The following is a 24,284-nucleotide window of genomic DNA, read 5'->3' as shown; positions in this document are numbered from 1 at the left end:
TTCAATGTCTACTTACTGCTAGGTTTTTTTTTTTGGTGCCAGATATTGAACTCATGACCTCATGCTTACCAGGCAGGCATTTAAGCCACGGAGCTAAATTCTCAGCCCCTACTGCTAATTTTTACACATCTACATTTTATATATTTCCATTGTATTCTGTGACCTTAAGTTTATCTTTTATTTATTTTTTAGCTTTTTCTTTGTTGATGCTAAGGACCAAATCAGGGCTTCCAGCTTGCTAGACAAGTGCTCTACCACTGAGCTAAATGCCCAGCCCCGTATTAAGCCCCACATGGATTCCAGTAGTCCTTTTTTGAGATTACATTGTGGTTTCTTCTTTTCCTTTTTCTTCCCCTTGGTTCTGGAGTTTTAACCCTAGACCTTCACAGAATTACATTTTCAGCCTATTTTTATTTTTTATTTTGTGACAGTTTTTCTGGGCTGGGCTCAAATTTTGCAATCCTCCTATCTCAGCCTCCCATAGTGCTGAGATTACAGGTGTGTACCATCAGCCCCAGCTGAAAAATTCTTTTGATATGAAAATGCTCACATTTTGAATTGTACACACACACACACACTAAATGGTAACTTAACAGTTCCACTGATGCAGATGTACTGGTGGTACACTAATCCTAGCATTCAGGAGGCTCAGAGTTGGAGGCCAGCCTGGGCCACACAGTGAGTTCAAGGTCAGCCTGTCTTTAAAAAAAAAGTTCCACAAGATGCTAAATCAGGGGGCTGGGGATTTAGCTCAGCGGCATAAGTACCTGCCTTGCAAGCAGGCGGTTGTGAGTTCGATCCCCGGTACCGATAAAAATAAAAAGACAAAAAAAAAAAGATGCTAAATGAATGTTAAGAATTCATGCCCTTCCTAGAGTAAAACTGTATAAAGCACATTCTGAGCTCAACCTGAAAATACATTTCCCTAAGACTTCCCAGCAACCAACTTAGCCCCAGGTGTCTTTCTATACAGTAGATAACACAACTTTGAGACTCAGTCAACTGCTGTCAGGCCTTCTTTACTTCTTTGGTTGCTTGTTTTCTTTTGGAGCTAGGGGCTCTGTTATATAGCATAGACTGGCCTCGGACTTAATGCTCACCACCATTCCTAGCTGGGCCTGCCTGCATCTTTTGTTGTGTGCTTGGTTTTGTTTTTTCTTTTTCTTTCCTTTTTTTTTGAGACAGGATCTCACAATGCAACTCAAGCTGGCCTTGAACTCTTAGCAATCCCCCTGCCTCAGCCTCCCAGAGTGCTGGGATTACAGGAATGAATGCATCACTACGCCCAGCTTTGCCTACAATATTCTTAAACACAGATTGGACCCGGGTTCTGGAAAGGGAGGGTGATTCTTTAGCAGTATTTAGGACAGAAATGGCTGGTGCAGATAAGGATGTCCCTAACCACTGACTGTCCCTCAGTTTCCCCTAAGTAAGATTCTGTAACAGAGTCAAATGACAGATTTCTAAACTGGATTCTAGACACAGAAATCTAGACATATTCCAAATCTTCCTGTCAGGCCAATTAAGAAAATTAAGAAATCAAATAATGTTCAAACAGCTTTATTGGTTATAATTACACAAAAGAATGTGGGCAATTTGTAAATACACACTATGAACAAGGCTCAATACAAGTTGCCTCTTTTTTGGTCAGGGGTAAGGAGCAGGGCTGTTGATTGAATCCAGAGCCTTCACACTGAGCTACATCCCCAACCCTTTTTTTTTTTATTTTGAGACAGGCTCTTGCTAAATTGCCCCATCCTGGGCTTGAACTTGCCAGCCTCTTTCTCTCCCTGGGTACTGGGATTATAGGTGTATGCCTCCACACCTTTCTTTTATCCTAAGAACATGTATTAACTCCGAACCAATATAATGAAGTCCATTTTCAAGCTTACATAATAGGTATAATAAAAAGGAGTCCAGAGTCCTTGTTTTGTTAGTGAAATGGACTAAAAAAAAGACACATCTAACTGAAATAAATTTGAGGTACTGATTCCTGTAACATTAGCTATTGTTTTATGACTTGAGACAGACAAAACACTCAAAATTAAAGCATAAAGTTAGTATTTCTAAGGAGAAAATTACTAGTAACACTTTAGGTGCCAATTTTTTCAACTTAGGGATAACCAAGAGTCTTATGGACTCCCTGAAAGGCAACCTAAAAGCCAAAATCAGAACAAAAATTTAAAATTATAGATTCTCCCTGACATTAAGCCCTAATTTTTTCCCTCCTTAAAAACTTCCAAACCCAAATTTTGAGATATACTTTAATCTGGCCATTGGAAACATTTCTGGCACTGTGACATAATCAGAAACTTTATTCTTCCCTTATTAATGTGTTAATTTCCATCCTAATGCATGTACCATGACAGCAGGAATAAAGAAGAGGATGTAATTTTCTCTGAAGCCTGCAACTGAGGCAGAACTACACCCATGACATGAGACATTTTAGCACTGAGTAAACCCTGGATGACAGTGGAAATGTGGACCTTCTCTGGTCTCAAGCAAACTGCAAACCCTAAGGCAAATTCAGAGGTGGATTTATCCACAAGTCGATCTTCTCCAAGGCTGGACAGGGCGGGAGTGTGGAAACCCCAGTGTTCCTGAATGGATGACAGGTATCATTTGGTGACATTCTGGTTTCCTGAAGAGGAGAAGGAGATACTGAAACATCTGCTTTTGTGGACAATGAATATTCCTTTTCTTTGAGAACCAATAACTGTTCTCTCTCTTCTTTTAGAGGAAAACTTTTCTGAAACTCATGCTTGGGCAACATATAGTGTTCTTTCTGAGTTGTTCTCCCATCTTCTGATCCTTTGTGCTCAGGGCAAATAAGTCTGTTACTGAAACTGTCACTGGCTTCTCCTTTTTGTATAAAAGGTAGATATTGAGACTTTACTGTTGTTTTAAATTCTCCTTTTGGAATATTCCCATCCTCATGAAATTCATGGGATGTCAAACTTGGAGCTTTTTCTTTTCTAGAATCTTTACAATACAAGAAGCCTCTGACTTTTTCCCCTTTTCCCACTGTCACTGTCTCTGATTTCTTTGGGTTCAGCACAGTTCTTATCAGGAGTCCTTGTGCATTCATCCTATATTCTTTCACAGCTTTCTCTCTGCGCTGCTTCTGGAAGTCTTTGAGTTGAAGCAATTCTTCTGGCAGCTCCATACATGTAGGCTAAGAAAAGAAAAAGAACACAGGTTGATAATAACTTGTGAATATGCTACTTAAAAATTACTTCTATTATACCTAATGAGAGTTGGCAATCAAATGTCTAGTCAAATGTGATCATACAGCACCCTCTAGTGTATTCAACAACTGTACTATTTCTCAAGTGATTTAAATATCTTGAATCCAGTTGTGTATGTGTAACAATTGCACAGGAAAATTGTGTGTGTGTGTGTGTGTGTGTGTGTGTGTGTGTGTGTGTGTGTAAAGTGATTACACAGGAAAAGTAAGTCTCCCAACCTCGTCCCATTTGCCTTAGCAGGTACACTCTGTGCAATGTTGTTTCTTAGCAAGCACACCTATAATCCTGGTATCTGGTGGCCAAGGCAAAGGATCACTACAAGTTCAAGGTCAGCTTGGGCTACATAATGAGTTCAAGACCTACCTAAACTACATAGTGAGATCCTGTCTCAATTGCCTTATTAAATGTTTATATTTGCTAATCTGGGTTTACATTATTTTTTCAATTTTTAATTTTGATAACAAAATGTACCTAAAAACATTCTATACAAATGGTTAAAAACTGTTATATATTCACCATCATTTCTAATTTTTTAACTAAAAAAATTTTTGAGAGTGCCATTAATGGCTTTCTTTTTGATGCTTTAAACAATTTATTTAACCAAAATGGACTTCCATTTATTTAACTGAAGTGACTTCCATTTTATTTTGACACATCTTTTCCCCATTGGATCCTCAAGCCAATATAAATATTTCATAAATATTTGGCTATTTGGGATACACCTACACAATACCTCAGCAGTATCTTTAGCAAGAAAAACACTACAGAGTAAAGACCTGACACAATTAACTAGGTAGAATGAAAAGCTGCTCCAAAAATTTGTTTCTGAAGTAGAATAGAGGCACCACACCTGCCCAATTAAGAAAACCATCCTTACAATACAGGATGATTTTTCTTTTTGGGTTTTTTTTTTTTTTTTTGTCTTTTTCATTTTTATCGGTACCAGGGATCGAACTCACAACTGCCTGCTTACAAAGCAGGCGCTCATGCCGCTAAGCTAAATCCCCAGCCCCTACAGGATGATTTTTCATCCCTAAGCAGGGCCCAGAACACTTAGCCACCATTAGGTGCTGAATGGCAGAGCTCCCTCCCCAGCTTATGCCATGAGTTCATAATAGTGAATGAGTTGTGGCAACTCAGGCTCCTTCCCATTGGTCCTCACAAAGTGCGCTTCTCTGGGTGGGGCGGGCTGGCACTCTAGTTGAATCCAGGGGTACCTTTCTCTTTGGCTTCCTTCTTTTTCTGATCATTTTCCTTGACACGTTTCAGGAAGCTATCACTCTTTGAGTGTTTAATATGCTCAATACGCACATTAATCCTCTTGGCCAGGATCTTGCCCTTAACTTGCTCGTTTACAACAATGCCAACAGCATGCTGGGTGACATTGTAGACTCTTCCTGTTTTGCCATGATAACATTTGTGTGGCATTCCTTTTTGTACAGTACCCATTCCCTTGATGTCTACAATATCACCCTTTTTGTAGATTCGCATGTATGTGGCCAAAGGAACAACTCCATGTTTTCTAAAAGGCCTAGAGAACATATACCGGGTTCCCCTCCTCTTTCCCTTTGTGCTCGTCATTTTGGCAAAAACTGGAAGATGGCAGTTCTGGCTGAAAGGATTAATGGCAATTTTTTTTTTGTCTTTCCTTTTTATCGGTACCGGGGATCGAACTCAGGACTGCCTGCTTGTAAGGCAGGCGCTTATGCCTGCTGAGCTAAATCTCCAGCCCAAGGATTAATGGCATTTTTAAGGGCTGTATGGATATATAATAACTTACTCAACAAAACCCTTCTTGATGGGTATTTGTGGATATTTGATTTACTTGTAGTGTTTTGTCATGATATAAATGCTGAAATAAAGAATACAGTACATAAATAAAAGTCCACTTTGTTACACAGGGCAAGTAATTTAGTGATTTTTCTAATATGGCTTTACCTTCTGATTTCTAGGTCTGTGTGTATGTGTATGTGTGTGTGTGTATGTGTATGTGTATGTGTATGTGTGTGTGTGTGTGTGTGTGTGTATGTGTGTGTATGTGTGTGTGTGTGTGTGTGTGTGTGTGTGTGTGTGCGCGCTGGGGACTGAACCCAGCACCTATGCACTGAGATGTAGCTTCAGATCCTTTTGTTGTTGTTGTTTTGAGACATAGTCTCACATATTTGCTAAGTTGCCCAGTCCAGGCTCAAATTTGCAATGCTCTCACCTCTGCCTCCCAGAGTCAGAATGCTGTGTTTATAGGTGTGCTTCACTTTTAACATATCACAAAACAACATTGCCAGTGAGGTACCAGGTCTCACCGTGTTGCCTAGGCTGGCTTTAAACAGCGCTCAAGAGATCTTCCTGCCTTAGATTACTGAATAGCGAGCGCTACAGACACATGGCACAACACTAGGTCTTCTACAGCCTCGAAATATTTTCTTGTTACATAAAAAAACTATCTAGTGGGCATGGTGGTACATGGCTATAATCCCAGCACTCGGGAGGTTGAGAGAAGATCATTGTGAGTTTGAGGCCAGCCTGTGCCAGAGTAAATTTAAGGCTAGTTAAAAGTACATAGCTAGACGCTGTCTCAAAAAAAAAAAAAAAAAAAAAAGCCTTCTGTGTCATGGAAATTTAACTTTTGTGGTGCTGGAGAATGAACTCAAGGCCTTACATATGCTAAGCAAATACCACTAAGCTACATCCTCAGATTCTTTTTTTAAATCTTTCATTATTATATACTGGATAACCCTGGAAACTTACATTATATTTTTGGTCAGAAAACAGGAAAGCTGCCATCTCTTTGCCACATCTATAACAAATTTTTTAAACTTAAAAAAAAATTTATTAGAACACGTTTGCAATACAATCATCTTGGAGAACGGTGACATGTATATACTACAGCTTGTTTCTTTTTTTTTAATTACTTTTCCTCTTCTAATTCCTCCATTCCAATTTTCATTCTTGTTGATTTTATTAATCTTAGTTCATGTTGCATCATATAATGTTTACATTCACTGAGGTCATTAGGTTCTCGTAGATGGTGAATCTTTATTCTATTTATTTCCCTTTCCCTCTTCCTCCACCCTCACCCTTGTTCCCTTGGATCACTTCCCTATTGCAAGAGATCTGTCTTCTTGTCCCTTTCAATCCATCTCTTTATTAATCTCTTTGTACATTGTTTCTTATTCAAATAAGAAACAACATGGCCTTTAAGCTTGTGTGTCCAGTTTATTTCACTCAACATTATATTCTAGGTGATGCATTTTTCTACAAATGTCTCAAATTTGTCACTCTTTATAGCCAAGAGTATTCTCCTGTATATAGATACCAGATTTTCTTTATTCAATAATCTGTTGATGGATATACAGGCTTCTTGCAAGATCTATCTATTATGAATTGTGCTGCTACAAACATTGGCATGCATGTTTCAATGTAGTATTTCTTAAGTTCTTTAGGGAAAATTCCTAAAAGGGGAGGTTCACTTGTTCATGTTCTACAGTTCAATAAATTTGCATATTGGTTTGCATAATGGTTGTACTACTTTACATTTATACCAATAGTGAGGAAAAGTTTTTTACTACAGCCATGCCAGCATTTGTTATTGTTTGATTTTTTTAATGATGGTCATTCTTTGAACCCCTTTTATAATTGTAGAGGCCAAAAGTAACTTGTATTAATCTCACGATGTCTCAATAAATTTAGTATTAAAATATAAACAGTTTTTCTTTTCCTGGTGTATACATTTTTTGGTGGACTTTCACTTATGTGTGTTGTCACACATATATACACATGTGACATATGTATATGTGTGCCCCAAGAAAGTTGGTGAGGTTGTGAAAAATGAGTGTTACTGTACCCCGCCAGGAGAGGCAGAAACCAGCAAAAGAGGTCCTGAGACAGCCACACCTACCTCTGTGCCCACAAGCTGGTCTGCAGAGCCTTCTCGGCAGGTGTTTAGGTAGCTGCCCACTAGCATGGTGAGGTCAGACATCATCTCATCCAGAAGCACTGTGCGAAGAGGAAGCAGGTATGTTGCTTGCAGGGCCAAGATTTTCAGTAAAGAGGGTGGAAGAGGTCGGGTGAACCACACTTCTGGATTTTCCTAGACACACCAAAATATTTTTTTTCCAGTATTGGAAAATGAACCCGGGGCTTCACACATGCTATGCAAGCACTCTACCACTGAGCTGCATCCCTGGACCTTTTTAAATTTTGTATTTGTTTTATGATAGACTCTTGCTAAATTGCTTAGCTAGTTTCTGATTTGTGATCCTCCTGCTTCATCCTCCCAAGTAACTGAGATCACAGGCATGCATCACCCCACACTGGCCCAGAGAGTAGCTTTAAAACACTAATTCTTACATTATTATTACTTTAAATTTATAAGTAGTCTTCTCAGCAAACACACACACACACACACACACACACACACACACAATTACAATGTGTGGATGAAACAAGAGAAAGAGGGGGTAGGGGGTCAATCTAGATTTAGCATTTAAAATTAGAGGCAGCAGCCAGGTGTAGTAGCATGTGCCTGTAATCCCAGAACTCAGGAGGCTGGGGCAGGAAGACAATGATGAACTTAAGGCCAGCCTGAGTGAATTCAAAGCCAGTATGAATGGCATAGAGGCCCTGTCTCTAAAAAAAAAAAAAAAAAAAATCAAACAAATAAAAGAAAGTTGAAGGCAACAGACTTACATATATGACCAAGTTTGTAGACAATACAGTCATATCTCAAGTTAGGAACTAAATATATTTTTTTCTTGTTTTATTTTTGAGACAGGGTCTATGCAGTTCAGGCTGGCCTTGAACTCTCAAAGATTCTTCTGTCTCAGCCTTCTATACTGGGATTACAGGTGTGCACCACCATGCCTGGCAATAAAATTTATAACTCTTTGGGAGAAATAAATGGGATGGCTTTGGTTTCATCTCATTAATCCGAAGTATCACAAAATTTCTCCTTGTCCCAACATAGAAATTTTATTTCAGAATACTTTTTAGTTGATTATTCGCAAATCTGGATCCTAGCTTTTCACTTGAAACCACAAATTGTTCCTATCTGGCACAACTAAGATTTTGTTGATTCTTATATGCTTACATGGAAGCTATCTTTTCTTTACATAACAGGCTATTAATTCTGTTTAGGAAACACTTGAAAAAATTATTGTGAAATTAGACATCATCAACACTCACCTGAATCAATTTTTGTCTGTCTTCTAGAAAGGAGAGGTGTTTAGGGGCTACATTAAGGTGTCTTATTAAACTTTCCTGTAAAGTACTGATGCAATTTGGAAGAAAGCCACCAGTTTCTATGGAAAACTGAAAGACATCTGCTACCTGTGATAATGAAAAAAGAAACACTAGCTAATCAAATATATACAGAAAACAGCTGCGTATGGTAGCACACACCTGTAATCCTAGCACTTGAGAGGCTCAAGTAGGAGGATCACAAGTTTGGGATCAATTTGGGCTACATAGTGAGTTCAAAGCTAGCCTAAACTACATAATAAGACTGTGTCTCGAACCTCTCCCTTCCCCAAAAAATATGTATTTGTCATTGAATAAATAGAAAGAATATTTTTAAAAATGTCTTTATAGATCATTTCTCTCAAGGATCAATATGATAGACCATGCCAAGTTGTTCAGACAACTCATTTTGAAAACAAAATTTTTAAAGTAATGAAATAACCCAACATATTTGTGTCTACTTCTTTTCTACTTCTTTTGCCTGCTAAGTTACTTATTATACTTTAAGGTCTTTGGAGACTAGGAAAGGAAAATAAAATTCAATAATTATTGTACAATTTGTAAGCAATTCTGGTAAAGTTTTGGTAAGGAAAGCTAATTGTTAGGAGGTTTTTTTTTGGCACAGTTGAGACACAAAGGCAAATAAGAAAAAACTTCTATTGCCAGAGCAGGAGAGCTGCAGGCTGCCAGGACCCCCATACAGGGGAAGCTAGGGAACAGCTTTTATAAAGTTGGGCTGAGGGCAGAAACTGGATTGTGGTGTCAGGAGAGGATTGGAGGATCTTTGGTTCAAGCATGAAAAAAGAGCAGGAAGTTCATTTTGGGATTAGAAGAACACAGAAGTTTGCTTTGGCTGGCCCTGAGGTTATAGGCACCATGTTGGATCACAGCCATGGTGAGCCTAGCAGAGTCCTATATGGGTAGAACCCATCATTAATAAAATAAAAAGTACAGGAATTATTTAAATATGGTAGACTGTATAATGACCCCCCCCCCAAGAAACCCATATCCAAATCCCTGAAACCCTTAATGTTAACTGATATAGAAACCAAAGAAATAAAGATACTGTTATGACTCGTGTCTTAAAAGTGCTCCAAAAGCCTTCTGCAGTCACACGTGGGGCTTTTCAGAGGTACCTGGATCTGCAGTATGTGATGCTAGAATCAAGGGTGTGTGATTACCCACAGTCCACAGACTGGTTTATCACAGTTTGGGTAGGAATAAGGGTGCCCCATCCTGCATGTAAATACTATCCACAATGAGGGCTGGTAGTCTAGAGGGAATGTAAGGCACAGAAAGAGAGATGTTGCCTGTCACTTGCTTCTTGCTGCTTTTGCTTTTTGCCTTCCATTAACTGTTTCTCTTCTGTGATGCCACCCTGCCTTGGAGTCAGCCAATTATGAACTGAAACCTCTAAAAACTGTGAGCCAAAAGAAACCTTTCCTCCTTTAACATTGGGTGTTGGGTATTTTGTCTCAGCAATGAGAAAAATAACCAAGACAGACATATGCAGATGAGGAAATTATAAATTTTAAGAAAACTGTAGCATCAAGACACAAGGTTATCCAAGGTTACAATGCCCTTTTCACTCTTATACATATTCCCCTCCCCCCAGACTTCTCACCCCTAAATCATTGTATCTTAAAGACACAGTAAAACCCAATGAATGTAATCATTATGTATGGTACACATGTATTAATAAAGTAAACATTTTTAAAAGATACAGGAATCAGGGGGCTGGAGATTTAGCTCAGCGGCATAAGCACCTGCCTTGGAAGCAGGCGGTCGTGAGTTCAATCCCCGGTACCAACAAAAAGAAAAAGACAGGAAAAAAAAAAGACACAGGAATCAATAAATTTAGCCTGTTTTATTCTAATACTTCTAAACCCATAAATCCCAAGGACTGTTTTGGTTACTTTCCTCCTTGTTGAGATAAAATACCCAACACCCAAAGATAAAGGAGAAAAGGTTTATTTAGCTCACAGTTTGTAGAGGATTCAATCTATAGCCAGCTGGCTCCAAGGCAGGGTGACTTGGCAGAAGTGCATCAAAGAAGAGAAACAGTTCTAGTGACAGAAGACAGCAAAGGCAAGCCACAGAAGGAAGAGAGAGAAAGGAGGGATAAGCCCCTTTCTGTCCCCTTACACTGTATGCAAGCTACCCACCCTAGGGTGGGTGTAACACTCATATCCATAATCCCAGCATTGGATTGTGAATGGATCACAAACTCCAGATTCAGCTACTTCTGAAAAAGCTCCATCTAAAAGTGCATGAGGCTTTAGAGAGTTATCTAGACACAAACCATAACATACTTTCACTATGAAATAAACACTACTAGTGATATTAATTTGGTACAATATCTGCTAACAAATACATACAAATGGGTATGCATTTAAAAATGTTTTCATGCTTACAATGCCATATCAATAGATATTAATAAAGAAAATATAAAACTCACTCTTACTTCTATTAAAAAACAAAATTTCGTAACAAAATAATTAGAGGATAACAATAGTTAATACATTGCATATTTAAATCTTTTTTTTTTTTTTTTTTTGAGAGAGGGTCTCATTATGTAGTTTGGCTGGCCTTGAACTCAATATGTAGTCCAGGTTGGCCTGGAATTCACTGCTATCCTCTTGCTTCAGCTTCCTTAGTGCTGGGATTACAGGTGTACACCACCAGGCTTGGTTATATATCATAGTTTTAAAAGAACTGTTACTGGCTGTGGTGTGCACATCTATAATCACAGCACCAAGGAGGTTAAGGCACGAGGTTTGCTGTAAATTTCCCAGCCTTCCAAGTGCTGGGATTTACAGATGTGTGCCACCATGCCTGGCTCCTAAACAACTTTAACTAGCTTTTCTGCAGTTTTTCTTTATACTTTACCAAATGTTCTTACACCTTGTATGAACATGAGAAGTGGGCAGGAGGGAGACACACAGATTTCCAACACCTACAGAAGCTCCAAGCACTAGTTTGAATCCAGTGTTCCCCTTCATGTACCTGTGTGTCAAAGACATTATTCAGCATGATCCCATACTGATGAAAGAGGCAATCAGAAAGCCAGCGACAGTCATGGATAACCTAAGAAATCAGAAGATGAAGACAGAGTAATTAGGACCTCGCTGCTAATCTTACTACTAGTAGAACCTGCTTATATACTTACCTTTAAGATTCTTTTGTCTTCAAATATCATCTGAAGTCCATTGTTGAAAGCTCGACTTCCCAGAAGGAAAATGTCAAATAAGTAAACTCGGCTATTTGTGGCCACCTATGATAAATCATTTCATAGTGTAAGGAACAACGGAAGAAAAGAATCTGAGGATCAAGAATACAAGAGATTGGATAAAATATTTAACATCTGCATTGTTAAATAAACAGACATTCAGTGATTCTTAGAGAAAGCAGGTTTAAATTAAGTAAAAAAGACACAGTTGGGCTAGGATGTAACTCAATGGTAGAACTCTTGCCTAGCATACATGAAGCCCTGGATTAATCCCTAGCACTGTAAAAATAAAATAAAACAAAAGACATTATCATTATGGTTTTCAAAAAGAAAGCAAAAGATAAACTGGTTAATTAGGCTTTTTTTTTTTTGGTATGGGAATCAAACTCAGGACCTTGTGATTGCCAGTCAGGCACTTATGCCGCTCAGCTAGGTGTATCCCCAGCTACTAGGCTTTCACTATTGACCTCCCTACTTTAATTAGTTTTCTGAGCCTTGTCCATGGTTTTCTAACAGTGATATTCTGAAATAGTATTTGGCCTTCCTCTGGGTTTCCTGACATAAACGCTCTAAAATCCTTGATATCTTCACAGTGCTGTGTCCATTAGGGTAGCAAGATGAATGGTAACTGGACACTTCTAGACAGCTTTTGAATGCAGTTGAGCTTGGTCACAAGAAAAAGCAAGGCAAAACTAGAACAGTAACACATTTAGCTCCTGGGGGTGGAAAGGAGCTAGAGATTAGATTTATCATCAACTGTGTCTGCCTAACAAAGCCTACATAAAAACCCAAAAGGGCTGAGTTTGGTGGGTTCCTGGAAAGCTAAGCATGTGGCAGCTCCTGGAGGATAACATGTTCCTTCTCCAGCCCTCTGCTCTATGCCATCTCTTCCACTGGCCTGGTCATTTGCGTTCACAATATTGTTTATATTATTTGAGTAATTATAAGTGTTTCTAAGTTCTGTGAGATGTTCTAGCAAAAAAATTATATATGTTATATATATATATATATATAAAACATACATATGACATATATACATAACATATATATATCTCATACCCAGCAATTTTTTTTTTTTTTTTTTTTTGGAGACAGGGTCTCACTCAGGCAGGACTCAAACTTGGAGTCCTCCTGAATAGCTAGGATTACAGGCATGGGCCTTCCCACCCAGTCGCTCTAGAAAATTAATTGTATTTAAGGAAGGGGTCATAGGAGCCCCAAATTATAACCAGTCAGTCAGAAGCACAGGTTACATACAACCTGTGCTCGACTAGCGTTTAAAGTAGAGGCATTCAAATAGGACTGAGGCAATTATTAATTCTGTGAAGTACAAAGAAGTTGCTCAAGAAAAAAATTTCTAGTGACAACCATGTGGGACAGCAGGAGAATCAAGAAGCCAACCCATACCTTCCCATGAGCCCTGGCACACAGGGTGGGAGACAAGAAGAATAACATTGCACCCTACCCCCAACCAGCCTTTGCCATAAGCAACTGGCTGATTTGGAGGAACTCAGGCTGAGATAATAGCAAAAAGTAAAAATAACAACAACAGCAACAACAACAAATTAATGCTTGTATTGTTTGAGTTTGCAAGTCTAAAGCTGGTAATCTGAGTATCTATTTGGAAGATAACAATATGCATTATAGCAACTATGGAAGAGTTCCTTCTGTCTTGTTTTTGAAATCAAATGTTCTATTTTATTGTTTTGTTTTATTCCTGTATTTAGTAACCTGAGCAACTATTTTGAGATGACAAAATGTGATATAACAACCATTGTTAAATTCCGGTCATCTTGTTTTAAAATCTTTTTTTTTTTTTTTTTGTCTTTTTTCCTTTTTATCGGTACCGGGAATCGAATTCACGACTGAGTTTGCAAGGCAGGCGCTTATGCCGCTGAGCTAAATCCCCAGCCCCTTGTTTTAAAATCTTATATTGCTATTTTTTTTTTCATTGTTCTTGTTGCTTTGCTTTTGTTGTTGTTTTGGCTTGTTTGCTTCTTAATTTTTCTGGGTTTTTTTTCCCTCTCTTTAAAATTAAAAAAAATAAGACTTCTGTGAAGATGGTAGAGTGGTAAGCACCAGAGAAAAGAGTTTCTCTAAGAATCAGCATCCAGGGGCTGGGCATTTAGCTCAGCGGCATAAGCGCCTGCTTTGCAAGCAGGGAGCCGTGAGTTCGATCGCCTGTCTTGCAAGCATGGTTGTAACTTCAATCCCTGGTACCAAAAAAAAAAAAAAAAAAAGTAAGAACCACCATCCAGATTCTGGAATATCGCTTTGTGAGGAAAACAGGAAGAAAGAATACGAAGTGTGAATTAAAGCCCACAGAGACAGTAAAAAGAAAAACTTGAATGAAGAAGAAGGCAGTAGCCAGCAACACCTTCACCCTGAGAATAGGACTCACTACACAAGAGGAGCTGTTTGAACCTGGGGACGCACAGTCACGGTCATGGGTGAAGGCTGGCAACACTGGAGGCCTCTGCAGAGAGACACAGCAGTGGAAGGGAACAGCAGACCTGGAGGACTGCACTGGCAGAAAGTGAGGCAGAGGATTTAGTCCTCCCACAGGGAGAAAGAACAGTTAGCCAGGAGCGATTTTGGAGATGGGCCAGATAAGCGCAGAACTGCTACTGGCTTCATCCAGCCGCTCCTAGCTGGGCACAGATCCATGGAAATTGCTTGGACTGCAGCAAGCCCAGTGAGCCTGGTCTCAGGGCAGGCATTCTGAGATTATCCACTACTCTGCCATAAACCAAGCGCTGGCTTGTGGAACAGATGGGCAAGATTCGGGACTGTCTCCATGGGTTCTCTGCTAGTGAAACCAGAGAGAATCTTGGAAGTGGACTATTTGTTTTTCTTGTTCTTGTTCTTTTTCTTTTTGTTGTTGCTGGTTTTTGTGGGGTTTTTTCTTTTCTCTTTTTCCTTTATGGTTTATATATGAGTGTGAAGGTGGTTCCTAGCCTCTTTGTGGGTGTGGTTCTATTTTGTTCTTCCTTTTGATCTCTTCCATCTTTCTTTTCCTTCAGTCTTTTACACCACTTTCCCAAAGTTGGCATGATCCCCCTTTGTCCTCTAACCTTACTTCTAATATTTCTCTTCTTTCACTTCTCTATTTTCTCCTTAACCCATTTTAAATTTTTACTACAAAGGCAAAATTGACACATCTGGACTTACATATTGCATATAACAATATCTGGCTTGTTTTACATTTTTTATATAATTACAAATCTAGTTCATATGGTTAAAAGTTGCAAATTAAGCTTAGCTCAGTTTGTTGTTATCTAGGCTGTGTTTGATGCTATTGGTACCACTATACCCAAAATGGATATAATTGTTCTAAATAGCTGTTGCTCTTGATAATCCATGACTGAGATTGACTAAGGGTCACAGAAAATACTATGGCACAGTGCCAGAGAACCAGGGACTAGGCCAACAAGCAACAACTTCTCACCTCCAACAAACTGAAGATCTTCCAACAGACTCAAAACCCAAAAACTACCTATACCTGGAGGATACTTCAGAGAAACAATCATCATTTAAGGGTCCTAAATACCACCAATAAAGCAACCCATCACAGGCAACTTACAAATATCATCCCCCGAACTGAACTAAATAAAAGAGAGAAAATAAAATAAGTAGACTCTTAAGCAAAATGCAGCCTCAGACATCCAGCTCACTAAAGGCAAATCCAGGGGAAAATCAGGTGGAAATCAAAGGCCCTCCCACCAAGTCTCTCTGAAGTGGTAACAACAAAGCAATTGAATGAGACTCTGGAAAAAATTAAATCAGCAATAATCTCTCAAGATAATTACAGAGATAACCAAAATACACCATGCTTAATGACATTAGAGTATATGGAGACAAAAAAATTAGACGAACTTAAGAAAATTATGTAAGTTCAGCACAGGAAAGAAATGGAATCCATAAAGCAAATTCAAGCAGATACCCAGAACACTAAAAACTCCATCGAAAGAACTGGAAGCAGATGAGGCCAATGTGAAGACAGGATCTCAGATATTGGAAGACAGGTTTGCAGTTAGTAACCAGAAAAAGATTTCTCAAAAATAGCAAGAGACCCTGAGAAATCAGTAGCTGCTAGAGGAGACAAAGAATAATTTAAGATTAGAGTCAATAAACAAGCAGGATGTATCATAACTGACTTTTAAAAAATGTTCATGACAGAAAACTTCCCTGGTAGAGAAAAAGAATTTGAGAGTCAGGTAAGTGAGGCATACAGAACTCCATTAGCAATGATCAAAAAAATCTACAGCCAGGCATATCATAGTCAAAATTCCAGAAATTCAACATAGAATTTTTAAAGCTGATAGAGAAAAGAAACAAATCAACTATAAAGGAAAGCCCATCAGAATCACAGCTGACTTCTTAGCATAAACTCTCAAGTCAAGAGAAGTTGGAGTGAAGTACTCCAAGTTCTAAAGAAAAACAACTTGCAACCCAGATTGATGTATCCTGCAAAACTATCTTTTACAATTGATAGAGAAATAAGATACTTCCATGACAAAAGACACCTGAGGAAGTTCATAACCACAAAACCAGCGCTCCAAATGTTCTGAAGGTCATTCTAGAGAGATAATAAAGACTACAGCTCCATGAACCTTATCAGAAGGAATCCTCCAGGTAAGGCAAACTAATAGAGAGAGGGGGGAAACAGGAAGAGTCAACAACAGGAAAATAACATGACAAGGATAAGTCAATAAATATCAGTTATAACCATTAATGTTAATGGTCTCAATTCATCAGTCAAAAGACACAGACTGGCATAATGGATCAAGAAGACCCAACAATATATTGCATACAAGAAACACATTTAATTCAAAAATTCATAGACTAAAAGTCAAAGGATGGTAAACAATACTCCATGTGACAGGAATCCAGAAAAAATGCAGGGGTAGCTATTGTATTTGCAGAGAAACTGAATATCAAGCCAAAACTGATTAAGAGAGATTTTTAAAAAAAAAAGGGGTCACTACATCATCATAAATGGAACTATCCCAGAGGAAGAGATAATCATAAACATCTATGAAGCAAATACCAGTGCACTCAGCTATATAAAACAAGTACCAACAGACATGAAAAATCAAATAAGCCTTAATACACTTTCATTGGGAGACCTCAATAACCCACTGTCACAAAAAGATAGATCAACTAGATAAAAAATCAATAATGAAATATTAGAAGTCAAACTTTTGAAAAAATGGACCTAGTAGATGTCTATTGTGTTCCACGCCACATCATCAGAACATACATTCTTCTCAGCTGCACTTAAGACACTCTCCAAAACAGATCATAACTAGCTGATAGATCATGCTTAATAAATGCAAAGGAACTGAAATTATCCCATGCATACCATCAGACCACAGTGCAATGAAACTGGAAATCCATGCCAAAAGAAACTACAAGGACATCATAAACACATGGAAATTAAATAGGACCCTTCTGAACAATCGATAGGTTACAGATGAAATTAAAGAAGAAATTAGACAGTTTTACAGTTGAATGATTACAACATACTGGAACTTATGGGACACAATGAAAGCAGTCTTAAGAGGGAAATTTATAGTAGTAAATATCTATGTCAAGAAAACAGAGCAAGCACATATAAACAACTTAATACTAAACTTCTAACTTCTAGAAGGGATGCGCAGGGATGGTTCAATATACATAAATCCATAAATGTAATACATCATATTAACAGAGCCAAGGACAAAAATCATACAATAATCTCAATAGATGCAGGAAAACCTTTTGACCAAGTCCAGCACTCATTCATGATAAAAAAAAAAACCCTACAGAAAATTGGAATACATGGTTTATCTCAATCTGATAAAGCCCATCTATGACAAACGAACAGCCAACATCATACTAAAAGGACAAAAACTGAAAGCTTTCTTTCTAAAATCAGAAACAAGGCAAGGATGCCCACTGTCTCTACTCTTATTTAACATAGTCCTGGAAACTTTATCTGGAGCAATTAGACAAGCGAAAGAAATAAAAAGAATAAAGATAGGAAAGGAAGAAGCTAACTTATTGTTATTTTCAGATTACATGATAATCTACTTAGAAAACTCCACCAAAAAAAAAAAAACTCCACAAACTCCACCAAGACTTCTAGATTTAATAAGCAAATTCAGTAATGTAGCTGATTGCAAAGTCAACATTCAAAAATCAGTAACCTTACTGTACACAAATAACTCACTGAGACAATCAGGGAAACAATACCTTTCACAATAGCATCTTAAAAAATGAAATACATAGGAATCAATCTAACAGTACTCTGAAAAAGGATATTGAAGAGGATATTAGAAAATGGAAAGTGCAAATTTTCTGCTACAATCACACTGTCAGTAACACTGACAGTGCTTGATATGAATTGTGCATGATATGTGGAAAATACTACAGAGTATGCACATGAATTATCATTGATCCAGGTGACTCTGATAGCCTTAGAGACAGACTGATAAAAATTAAACTATGCAAAATTTTTCTTCAATAAAACTCACCACCACAAACATCTGCTTGGCAAGCACAAGGTCCTGAGATCAATTCTCAGTACCAAAAAAAAAAAAAAAAAACCCTCACCAGAGCTAGCAGCGTTCATGATCTCTTTTCTCATGCTCTCTCTGTTTCTTTCTTTTACCATTGACAGTCTTGCTGTGTAAATTCAGACTGACTATGTAATTCGTGGCAATCCTCCTGTCTCTGCCTTTCAAGTGCTGCGATTACAGGTGTGCACCACTACACCCAGAAGAGTTTATTTTATTTATTTAAGGTTTAACTGCAATTGGCACTTTAAGATAAATAAGTGGGTTTTAGGTTGCAGTTTGGGCACTCATCTCTAAACTTCACCATCCCTGACCTAAAGCTACCCAGACCTACACTGGTATTAATATGAAGTCCACCCTTGTGCTTTGACAGACAAAAGTTTTGGTTCATTTTAAATAATTTGTATTTGTGCTAACTTAATCTAGTCATCTAAAAGCTAAAATTTGCAGAGTACTCTAAGTGCAGGTGTTATGGTAGATACATTGTGTCAATTTGAGAAGTTTAGCAGTTTAACTGAGAGATTCAGCAGGGAGCCAGGACCCTTATGAGGTAAATATTCTCATTCTGTGCAAGAGGAGGGCAAGGAGATTTTGTGAGTGCTACATTTGCCCTGGGGGGAGAAGGGTGGCCTGCATACAATATAAGGGAGGAAAAAAGTCTTGCTCTTCCCCCTCCTTTTGCTCTGGCTGTTTTTGCTTGCTACTGCCTTGAAGTGTTGCCCCTGTGCTAAGCCACCCTGCCTTGGAGCCAGCCGATTATGGACTGAAACCACATTGAGCTAAATAAACCTTTCCTTCCTTCATTTTGGATGTGGGATAACCAAGTCAGCAGGAAACAAGAGGTCATATAATCCTTTAGCAAAACTAGGCTTCAACACCTCCATTCCCTTTCTTTGGAGAAGTTACACATTCCAGGAGGAGGAGTTGAAGAAAGCAAACTACCAGCCCTACAAAAAATACCATGGTCACACCAAGGCAGTGCTCAACTCAAGCACAGGAAACAAGGGTTGAAGATGCACTGCTGCTGTGGGGTTTGACCCAAAGGTGTTTGCTAATCCCCCAGCTAAGCCAGGCTCACTAGAAACTTCACATACTCAGGCCCTCACCTGACAGTTAAAATGGTGAAGGAGAGACCTGTGGCACACAGCTACCACCTCAGGAGGACACAGAAGAAACTACAAGTACCTCTATTGAGACAGGACAGAGCTGGGAAAGACCTCTGGCAGTCTCTGAGCAGGCAGTGACAGTTACAAAGGTAAACCTATCAGGACCTCCTTCCTTTTGAAAAGAACAAAGAACAATGGGCATTCCAAACAAGTTACAGAAAAATGACACTGGGGGGACAAAAAGAAGACAATTAAAATAATTATCAGCCAAGTTACACTACAAAGCTACAGTAACAAAACAGCAAGGCACTGGCACATATACAGACATGTAGACCAGGAACAGAACAGGAGACATAGAAACAATTCCACACACCTACAGGAATTTGATTTTTGAAAAATATATCCTTAAGAAATGGTTCTGGGCATGGTGGTGCATGTCTCTGTAAGCCCAGCACTCAGAAAGTTGAGGCAGGAGATCACCATAAGTTAGAGGACAGCCTGGGCTAGTGAGTCCAAGACTAGCCTGAATGGCATAGTGGAACCCTGTCACAAAAAGACAAAAAAGAAAGAAAAGAAGAAAAGGTGCTGGAAAAAATGAATATCCTCATGCAGAAGAATAAAATTAGATCCCTCTCTCATCCTCTACTAAAATCAAATCAAAATGGATCAAAGACCTAGATACAAATTGAGAAACTTCAGCTGAGTGTGGTAGTGTGCACTTGTACTTCCAGCACTCAGAGAGCTGAGGCAGGAGATCACCACAAATTTGAGGCCAGCCTGGGCTACAAAGTGAGTTCAAGGCCAACATGAATTACAGAGCGAGACTGAGTCAGAAAACAAAACAAAACAAACAAACCACTTTGATGCTGCTGGAAGATAATGTAGAGGAAACAGCTGGGGACATAGGCATGGACAGGCTTTTCAAACAGAACTCCAATAGTACAAAAAATAATATGAAACAGCCAAGAAAATAAAAATCAACAATCCAAGCATGGTGGCACGTGCCTATAATCCTACCACTCTGGGAGGCTGAGACAAGAGGATTGCAAATTTAACCATGACTGGGCAAAATAAGTGGTTTAGTGAGACTTTGTCTCAAAATAAAAATTTTACAAAGAGCCAAGGATGCAACTCAGCGGCAAAGACTTTGAGTTCAACACCCAGTACTATATTTTAAAAGATCAACAAATGGAACTGTATCAAATTAAAAGGCTACTAATTAAAAAATGAAAAAGAAAAAAATAAAAAACTTCTGTAAAGGAAAGGAAACAACAGAAAGAAAAGACAACCTACAAAAATGGGGGGGGGGGAATGTCAGCCACTTTTTTGTAGTACTATGGATTGAAGCCAGCACCTTTCCCCTGAGCTATTATATTTCCATCCTTTTTGAAATTTTCATTCTGAGACAGTCTTTTTATTTTTATTTTTGAACCAGGAGTTGAACTCTTGTCCTCATGCTTGCCATGCAGTCACTGGGCCACTGAGCTATATGCCTGGCCCTTAAGACAAGGTCTGTCTTGTTCATTAAGTCTCTCTAAATGACTTTGACTTGTGATCCTCTTGCCTCAGTCTCCCACAATGCAAGGATTACAGGCATGTGCCACCATACCTAGTTTGCCAGCTACTGTTGAGACAGAGAACTAATATCTAGGATAACTCAAAAAAAGTAATCTTCCAAAACCAAAGGACTCACAAAAAAAATGGGCAAGTGAACTGAGTAGACACTTCTCAAAAGAAGAAAAACAAGCTTGGTATGGGGAATACACAAGTAGTCCTAACACATGAGAGACTAAGGCAGGAGGTTCACAAGTTCGAGTTCTTACTGGGGCAACTTAATAAGACCCTGTCTCAAAAATTCCAAATTTTAAAAAGGTCTGAAAATGTAGCTGAATGATAGAGCAATTCTAGGTTATTTCCAATACTACCTCCCCTACAAAGTACAAATGGCCAATACATTCATAATCCCAGCACTCTGGGAGACAAAGGCAGGACTATCACAAAGTCCTGAGCCTGGCTTGGAAAATTTAGCCAGACCATGTGCTAAGGATGTAGCTCAACCCTTGGGTTCATTGCTTAGTACAAAAAAAAGTTCAATATATTTAGCCATAAGGGAAATGCAAATCAAAACAATTTTGTGATTTCATCTTATTTCAGAATGGCCATAATCAAGAATAAAAAAGCAATTAATGCTGATGGGGATATAGGCTAAAAGGAACCTTGACATTATTGCTGAGAATGTAAATTAGAAGTACTACTATGAAAATCAATATGCCATGCAAACTAAAAACAGAAATTCCATATGAGCCAGCTATATCTCTTTTGAGCATATTTCAAAAGAATTAAAAATAATACATTACAGTAATACATGCATATCCAGGCTTAGAGTAGTGCAATTTGCAATAGCTAAGCTTGAAAACAGCCTAATGCCTGTCAACAGATGAATGGATAAAGAAAATGTGGTCCATATATAATATTATTTAACCATAAAGAATGCAATCAGGTCATTTACAGGAAAATGGATGAAACCTGAGATTATCATGTTAAGCAAAATAAGTAAGACACAGAAAATTAAATATTGCATGGCTTCTCTTATATAAGAAACCAAAAACATAAATAAATAAGTGAATAAAATCATGGAGCACTCTCCCAGCACTTGGGAGACTGAGGCAGGAGAATTGCCATGAGTTCAAGACCAGCATGGGCTAACAAAGTGAGTTCAAGGTCAGCCTGAACTACATAGCAAGATGCTGTTTCAAAACAAAAGCAGAAAAAGATAAGAAAAAGTGGGGAAGATGCTAGGAAGCAACAAGGTAGACTTTGTGAGCTAGAGAAGACACTGGGGAGGGGAGAGGTGAGGGCATGGAAGGAAGAGGAACAAAAATGATGCCACTATGTTACATTCATGCACCAATTAGTCCCCCTAGAAAGACATCCCTATTCTCTACTGAAAATGGATACTCATAAAATGTTTCAATCACTTGAAAACATTTCTAAAGAAAAAAATGTTTAAGAATCTCTTACCTGAAGCCAACAGAGTTTCCCATGGCGACACACATTAGCCCCTTCTGCAGCCACACTCAGGACACTTTGCTTCTTGATATGGAGCATCTGGTAAGAAGAAAGACGCTGCTGGGGACACCTGGGGCATCCTAATGCCACTAACAGCACAATAGACAGAAAGCTGCTTCTCCCACACATAGGAATCACTCCTGAACACCTGATTCCTTTTCTTATTTTAGCAAAAGTTCCACAGGCAGAAGATAAGTCACTCAGACCCCAAATGCTGTTGAGAGTTAAAAACTAAGCCACTTTTGTTACTGCTGATGCTACCAAGAAAGAATTTTGGTCTTAAGGACAAGATAATGAATGCAGCTGGGTGTGGCACACACCTGTAATCCTGGCACTCAGGAGTTTGAGGCAGGAAAATTGCTGAGACTTCTAGGCCAGCCTAGGATAAATAGTGAGATGCTGTCTCAAAAAAAAAAAAAAGATCCCTTACAGATCTGTGGCCCTAACACAGGGCAATATACTACATCTGAAATAAACACAATACCTACTGTTAAGAAAGATATAAACAGTCAGGTGCGATGGTGCATGCCTGTAATCCCAACACTCAAGAGGCTGAAGCAAGAGGATCACTGCAAGTTTGAGACCAGCCTGGGTTACAAACCGAGTTCAAGGCCAGCCTGAACTGCATTGTGAGACTCTGTCTCAAAAAGACAAAAAAAAAAGACAGAAATGAGCAACAGATACCTTATTCCTCAGCTTCATTGAATTACTCAAAACCGAAACAGTGATATACTCTTGCCCTTTAGTTATCCATGACTTTATCCCTTTTCAAAATCTCATAAAATTCTAAAAGCCTTAAATGGGGCTGGGGATTTAGCTCATCGGCATAAGTGCCTGTCTTTCAAGTGCGTGGTGGTGAGTTAGATCCCCAGTACTGATTAAAAAAAATTAAAATCCTTAAATAGTTACATGACTCCATTTTACAGGTAAGTAGATAAGTTACTCAAGAATAGAAGAGTATAGTAATTTTATACAGAGACAACATCTTCCTTGAGAAAATATAAAATGTTCTACATTCTTCACCAGTAGTAAGGAAAGGGCTAGGTTTGGAGGCACACGTGTATAATTCCAGTACTCCTGAGCTGAAGCAATTACTGAGCCTGAGCAATTTAGAGGCTTAGCAAGACCCTATCTGAAGATAAATAAAATGTTTTAAAGGCTGGGTATGTAGCTTAGAAGGCCCTGAGTTCAATCCCCCAGCACCAACGGGTGGGGGAGAAACAAACAAAAAATAATAATGAAAGTGGGGACTCAGTTTCATTAAAGCTATAGAACTGGGAATTAAAACTGTTGTAACCTGGCTAAGACATCGCAATCCTGTTCTGTCAGCATCATTACCCTGACCTCTGTTTCAACTTTTGTTTCTTGTGAATTATCCCCTTCCAGAACAGCAATTTGGTCCTGAAACTGGCTGGCCCTTAGGTTGTAAAACATTTGCTGACCACTAATTGTAAAACACTCGGTCCCAGGACCAATGGCCCTGATTGTAAAACATTTAGCAAAGTGTCCTGAGTGTGGCTGCAGAAGGAGCTAACCCTTTTTGTATACGCTCCCTCCCCTTTTTTTCTTCTTTGAGCTTTTTTCTTTTAAAAATCCCCTGTAACCTAACCTGGTTACACAGCTCTGTAGATTTCAACGCAGGTTGTGTTGCTGGGTACCAGCTAAAATAAAGCACTTCTTTTTAAAGACGTCTTGCCCCATTTTTTTGAACACCTTGGGGCCTCGTCTTTGGGGTACAATACTTGGGGGCCTGCCCAGGATATTTTGAGGACCCTTCCCCAAATTATTTACAGATGGCTTAATATCTGTAAGTATGCTATTTAATTTGGGGCTTTTT

At 38.7% G+C, this 24,284-nt stretch overlaps 1 protein-coding gene and 1 pseudogene across 11 annotated transcripts in view; both read right to left on the bottom strand.

Moving 5' to 3' along the window:
- Positions 1 to 1,544: 1,544 nt before the first annotated feature.
- Positions 1,545 to 24,284, bottom strand: part of Exd1 (exonuclease 3'-5' domain containing 1) — a 58,648-nt gene continuing 35,908 nt past the window's right edge. For 9 of the 11 annotated variants that reach the window (XM_063250263.1, XM_063250264.1, XM_003475703.4 and 6 more), the window contains 6 exons: positions 22,400 to 22,486; positions 11,653 to 11,757; positions 11,490 to 11,570; positions 8,430 to 8,573; positions 7,144 to 7,335; positions 1,545 to 3,175 (listed from right to left, as the gene is read on the bottom strand). In XM_063250263.1, the coding sequence (XP_063106333.1) occupies positions 2,516 to 3,175; positions 7,144 to 7,335; positions 8,430 to 8,573; positions 11,490 to 11,570; positions 11,653 to 11,757; positions 22,400 to 22,486 (1,269 nt within the window). In that variant the 3' untranslated portion in view covers positions 1,545 to 2,515. The remainder of the gene's footprint in view (positions 3,176 to 7,143; positions 7,336 to 8,429; positions 8,574 to 11,489; positions 11,571 to 11,652; positions 11,758 to 22,399; positions 22,487 to 24,284) is intronic. The other 2 variants (XM_063250266.1, XM_063250265.1) reach the window with 2 other exon arrangements.
- Positions 4,345 to 4,857, bottom strand: LOC106028841 (large ribosomal subunit protein eL21-like; annotated as a pseudogene).

The sequence above is a fragment of the Cavia porcellus genome, unplaced genomic scaffold (assembly GCF_034190915.1).
Source record: "Cavia porcellus strain 051 isolate PalLab524CR breed Dunkin Hartley unplaced genomic scaffold, mCavPor4.1 scaffold_6, whole genome shotgun sequence".
Classification (NCBI taxonomy): domain Eukaryota; kingdom Metazoa; phylum Chordata; class Mammalia; order Rodentia; family Caviidae; genus Cavia; species Cavia porcellus.
Note: the sequence above shows the minus strand (reverse complement) of the source record. Positions and strands in the feature narration are given on the sequence as shown.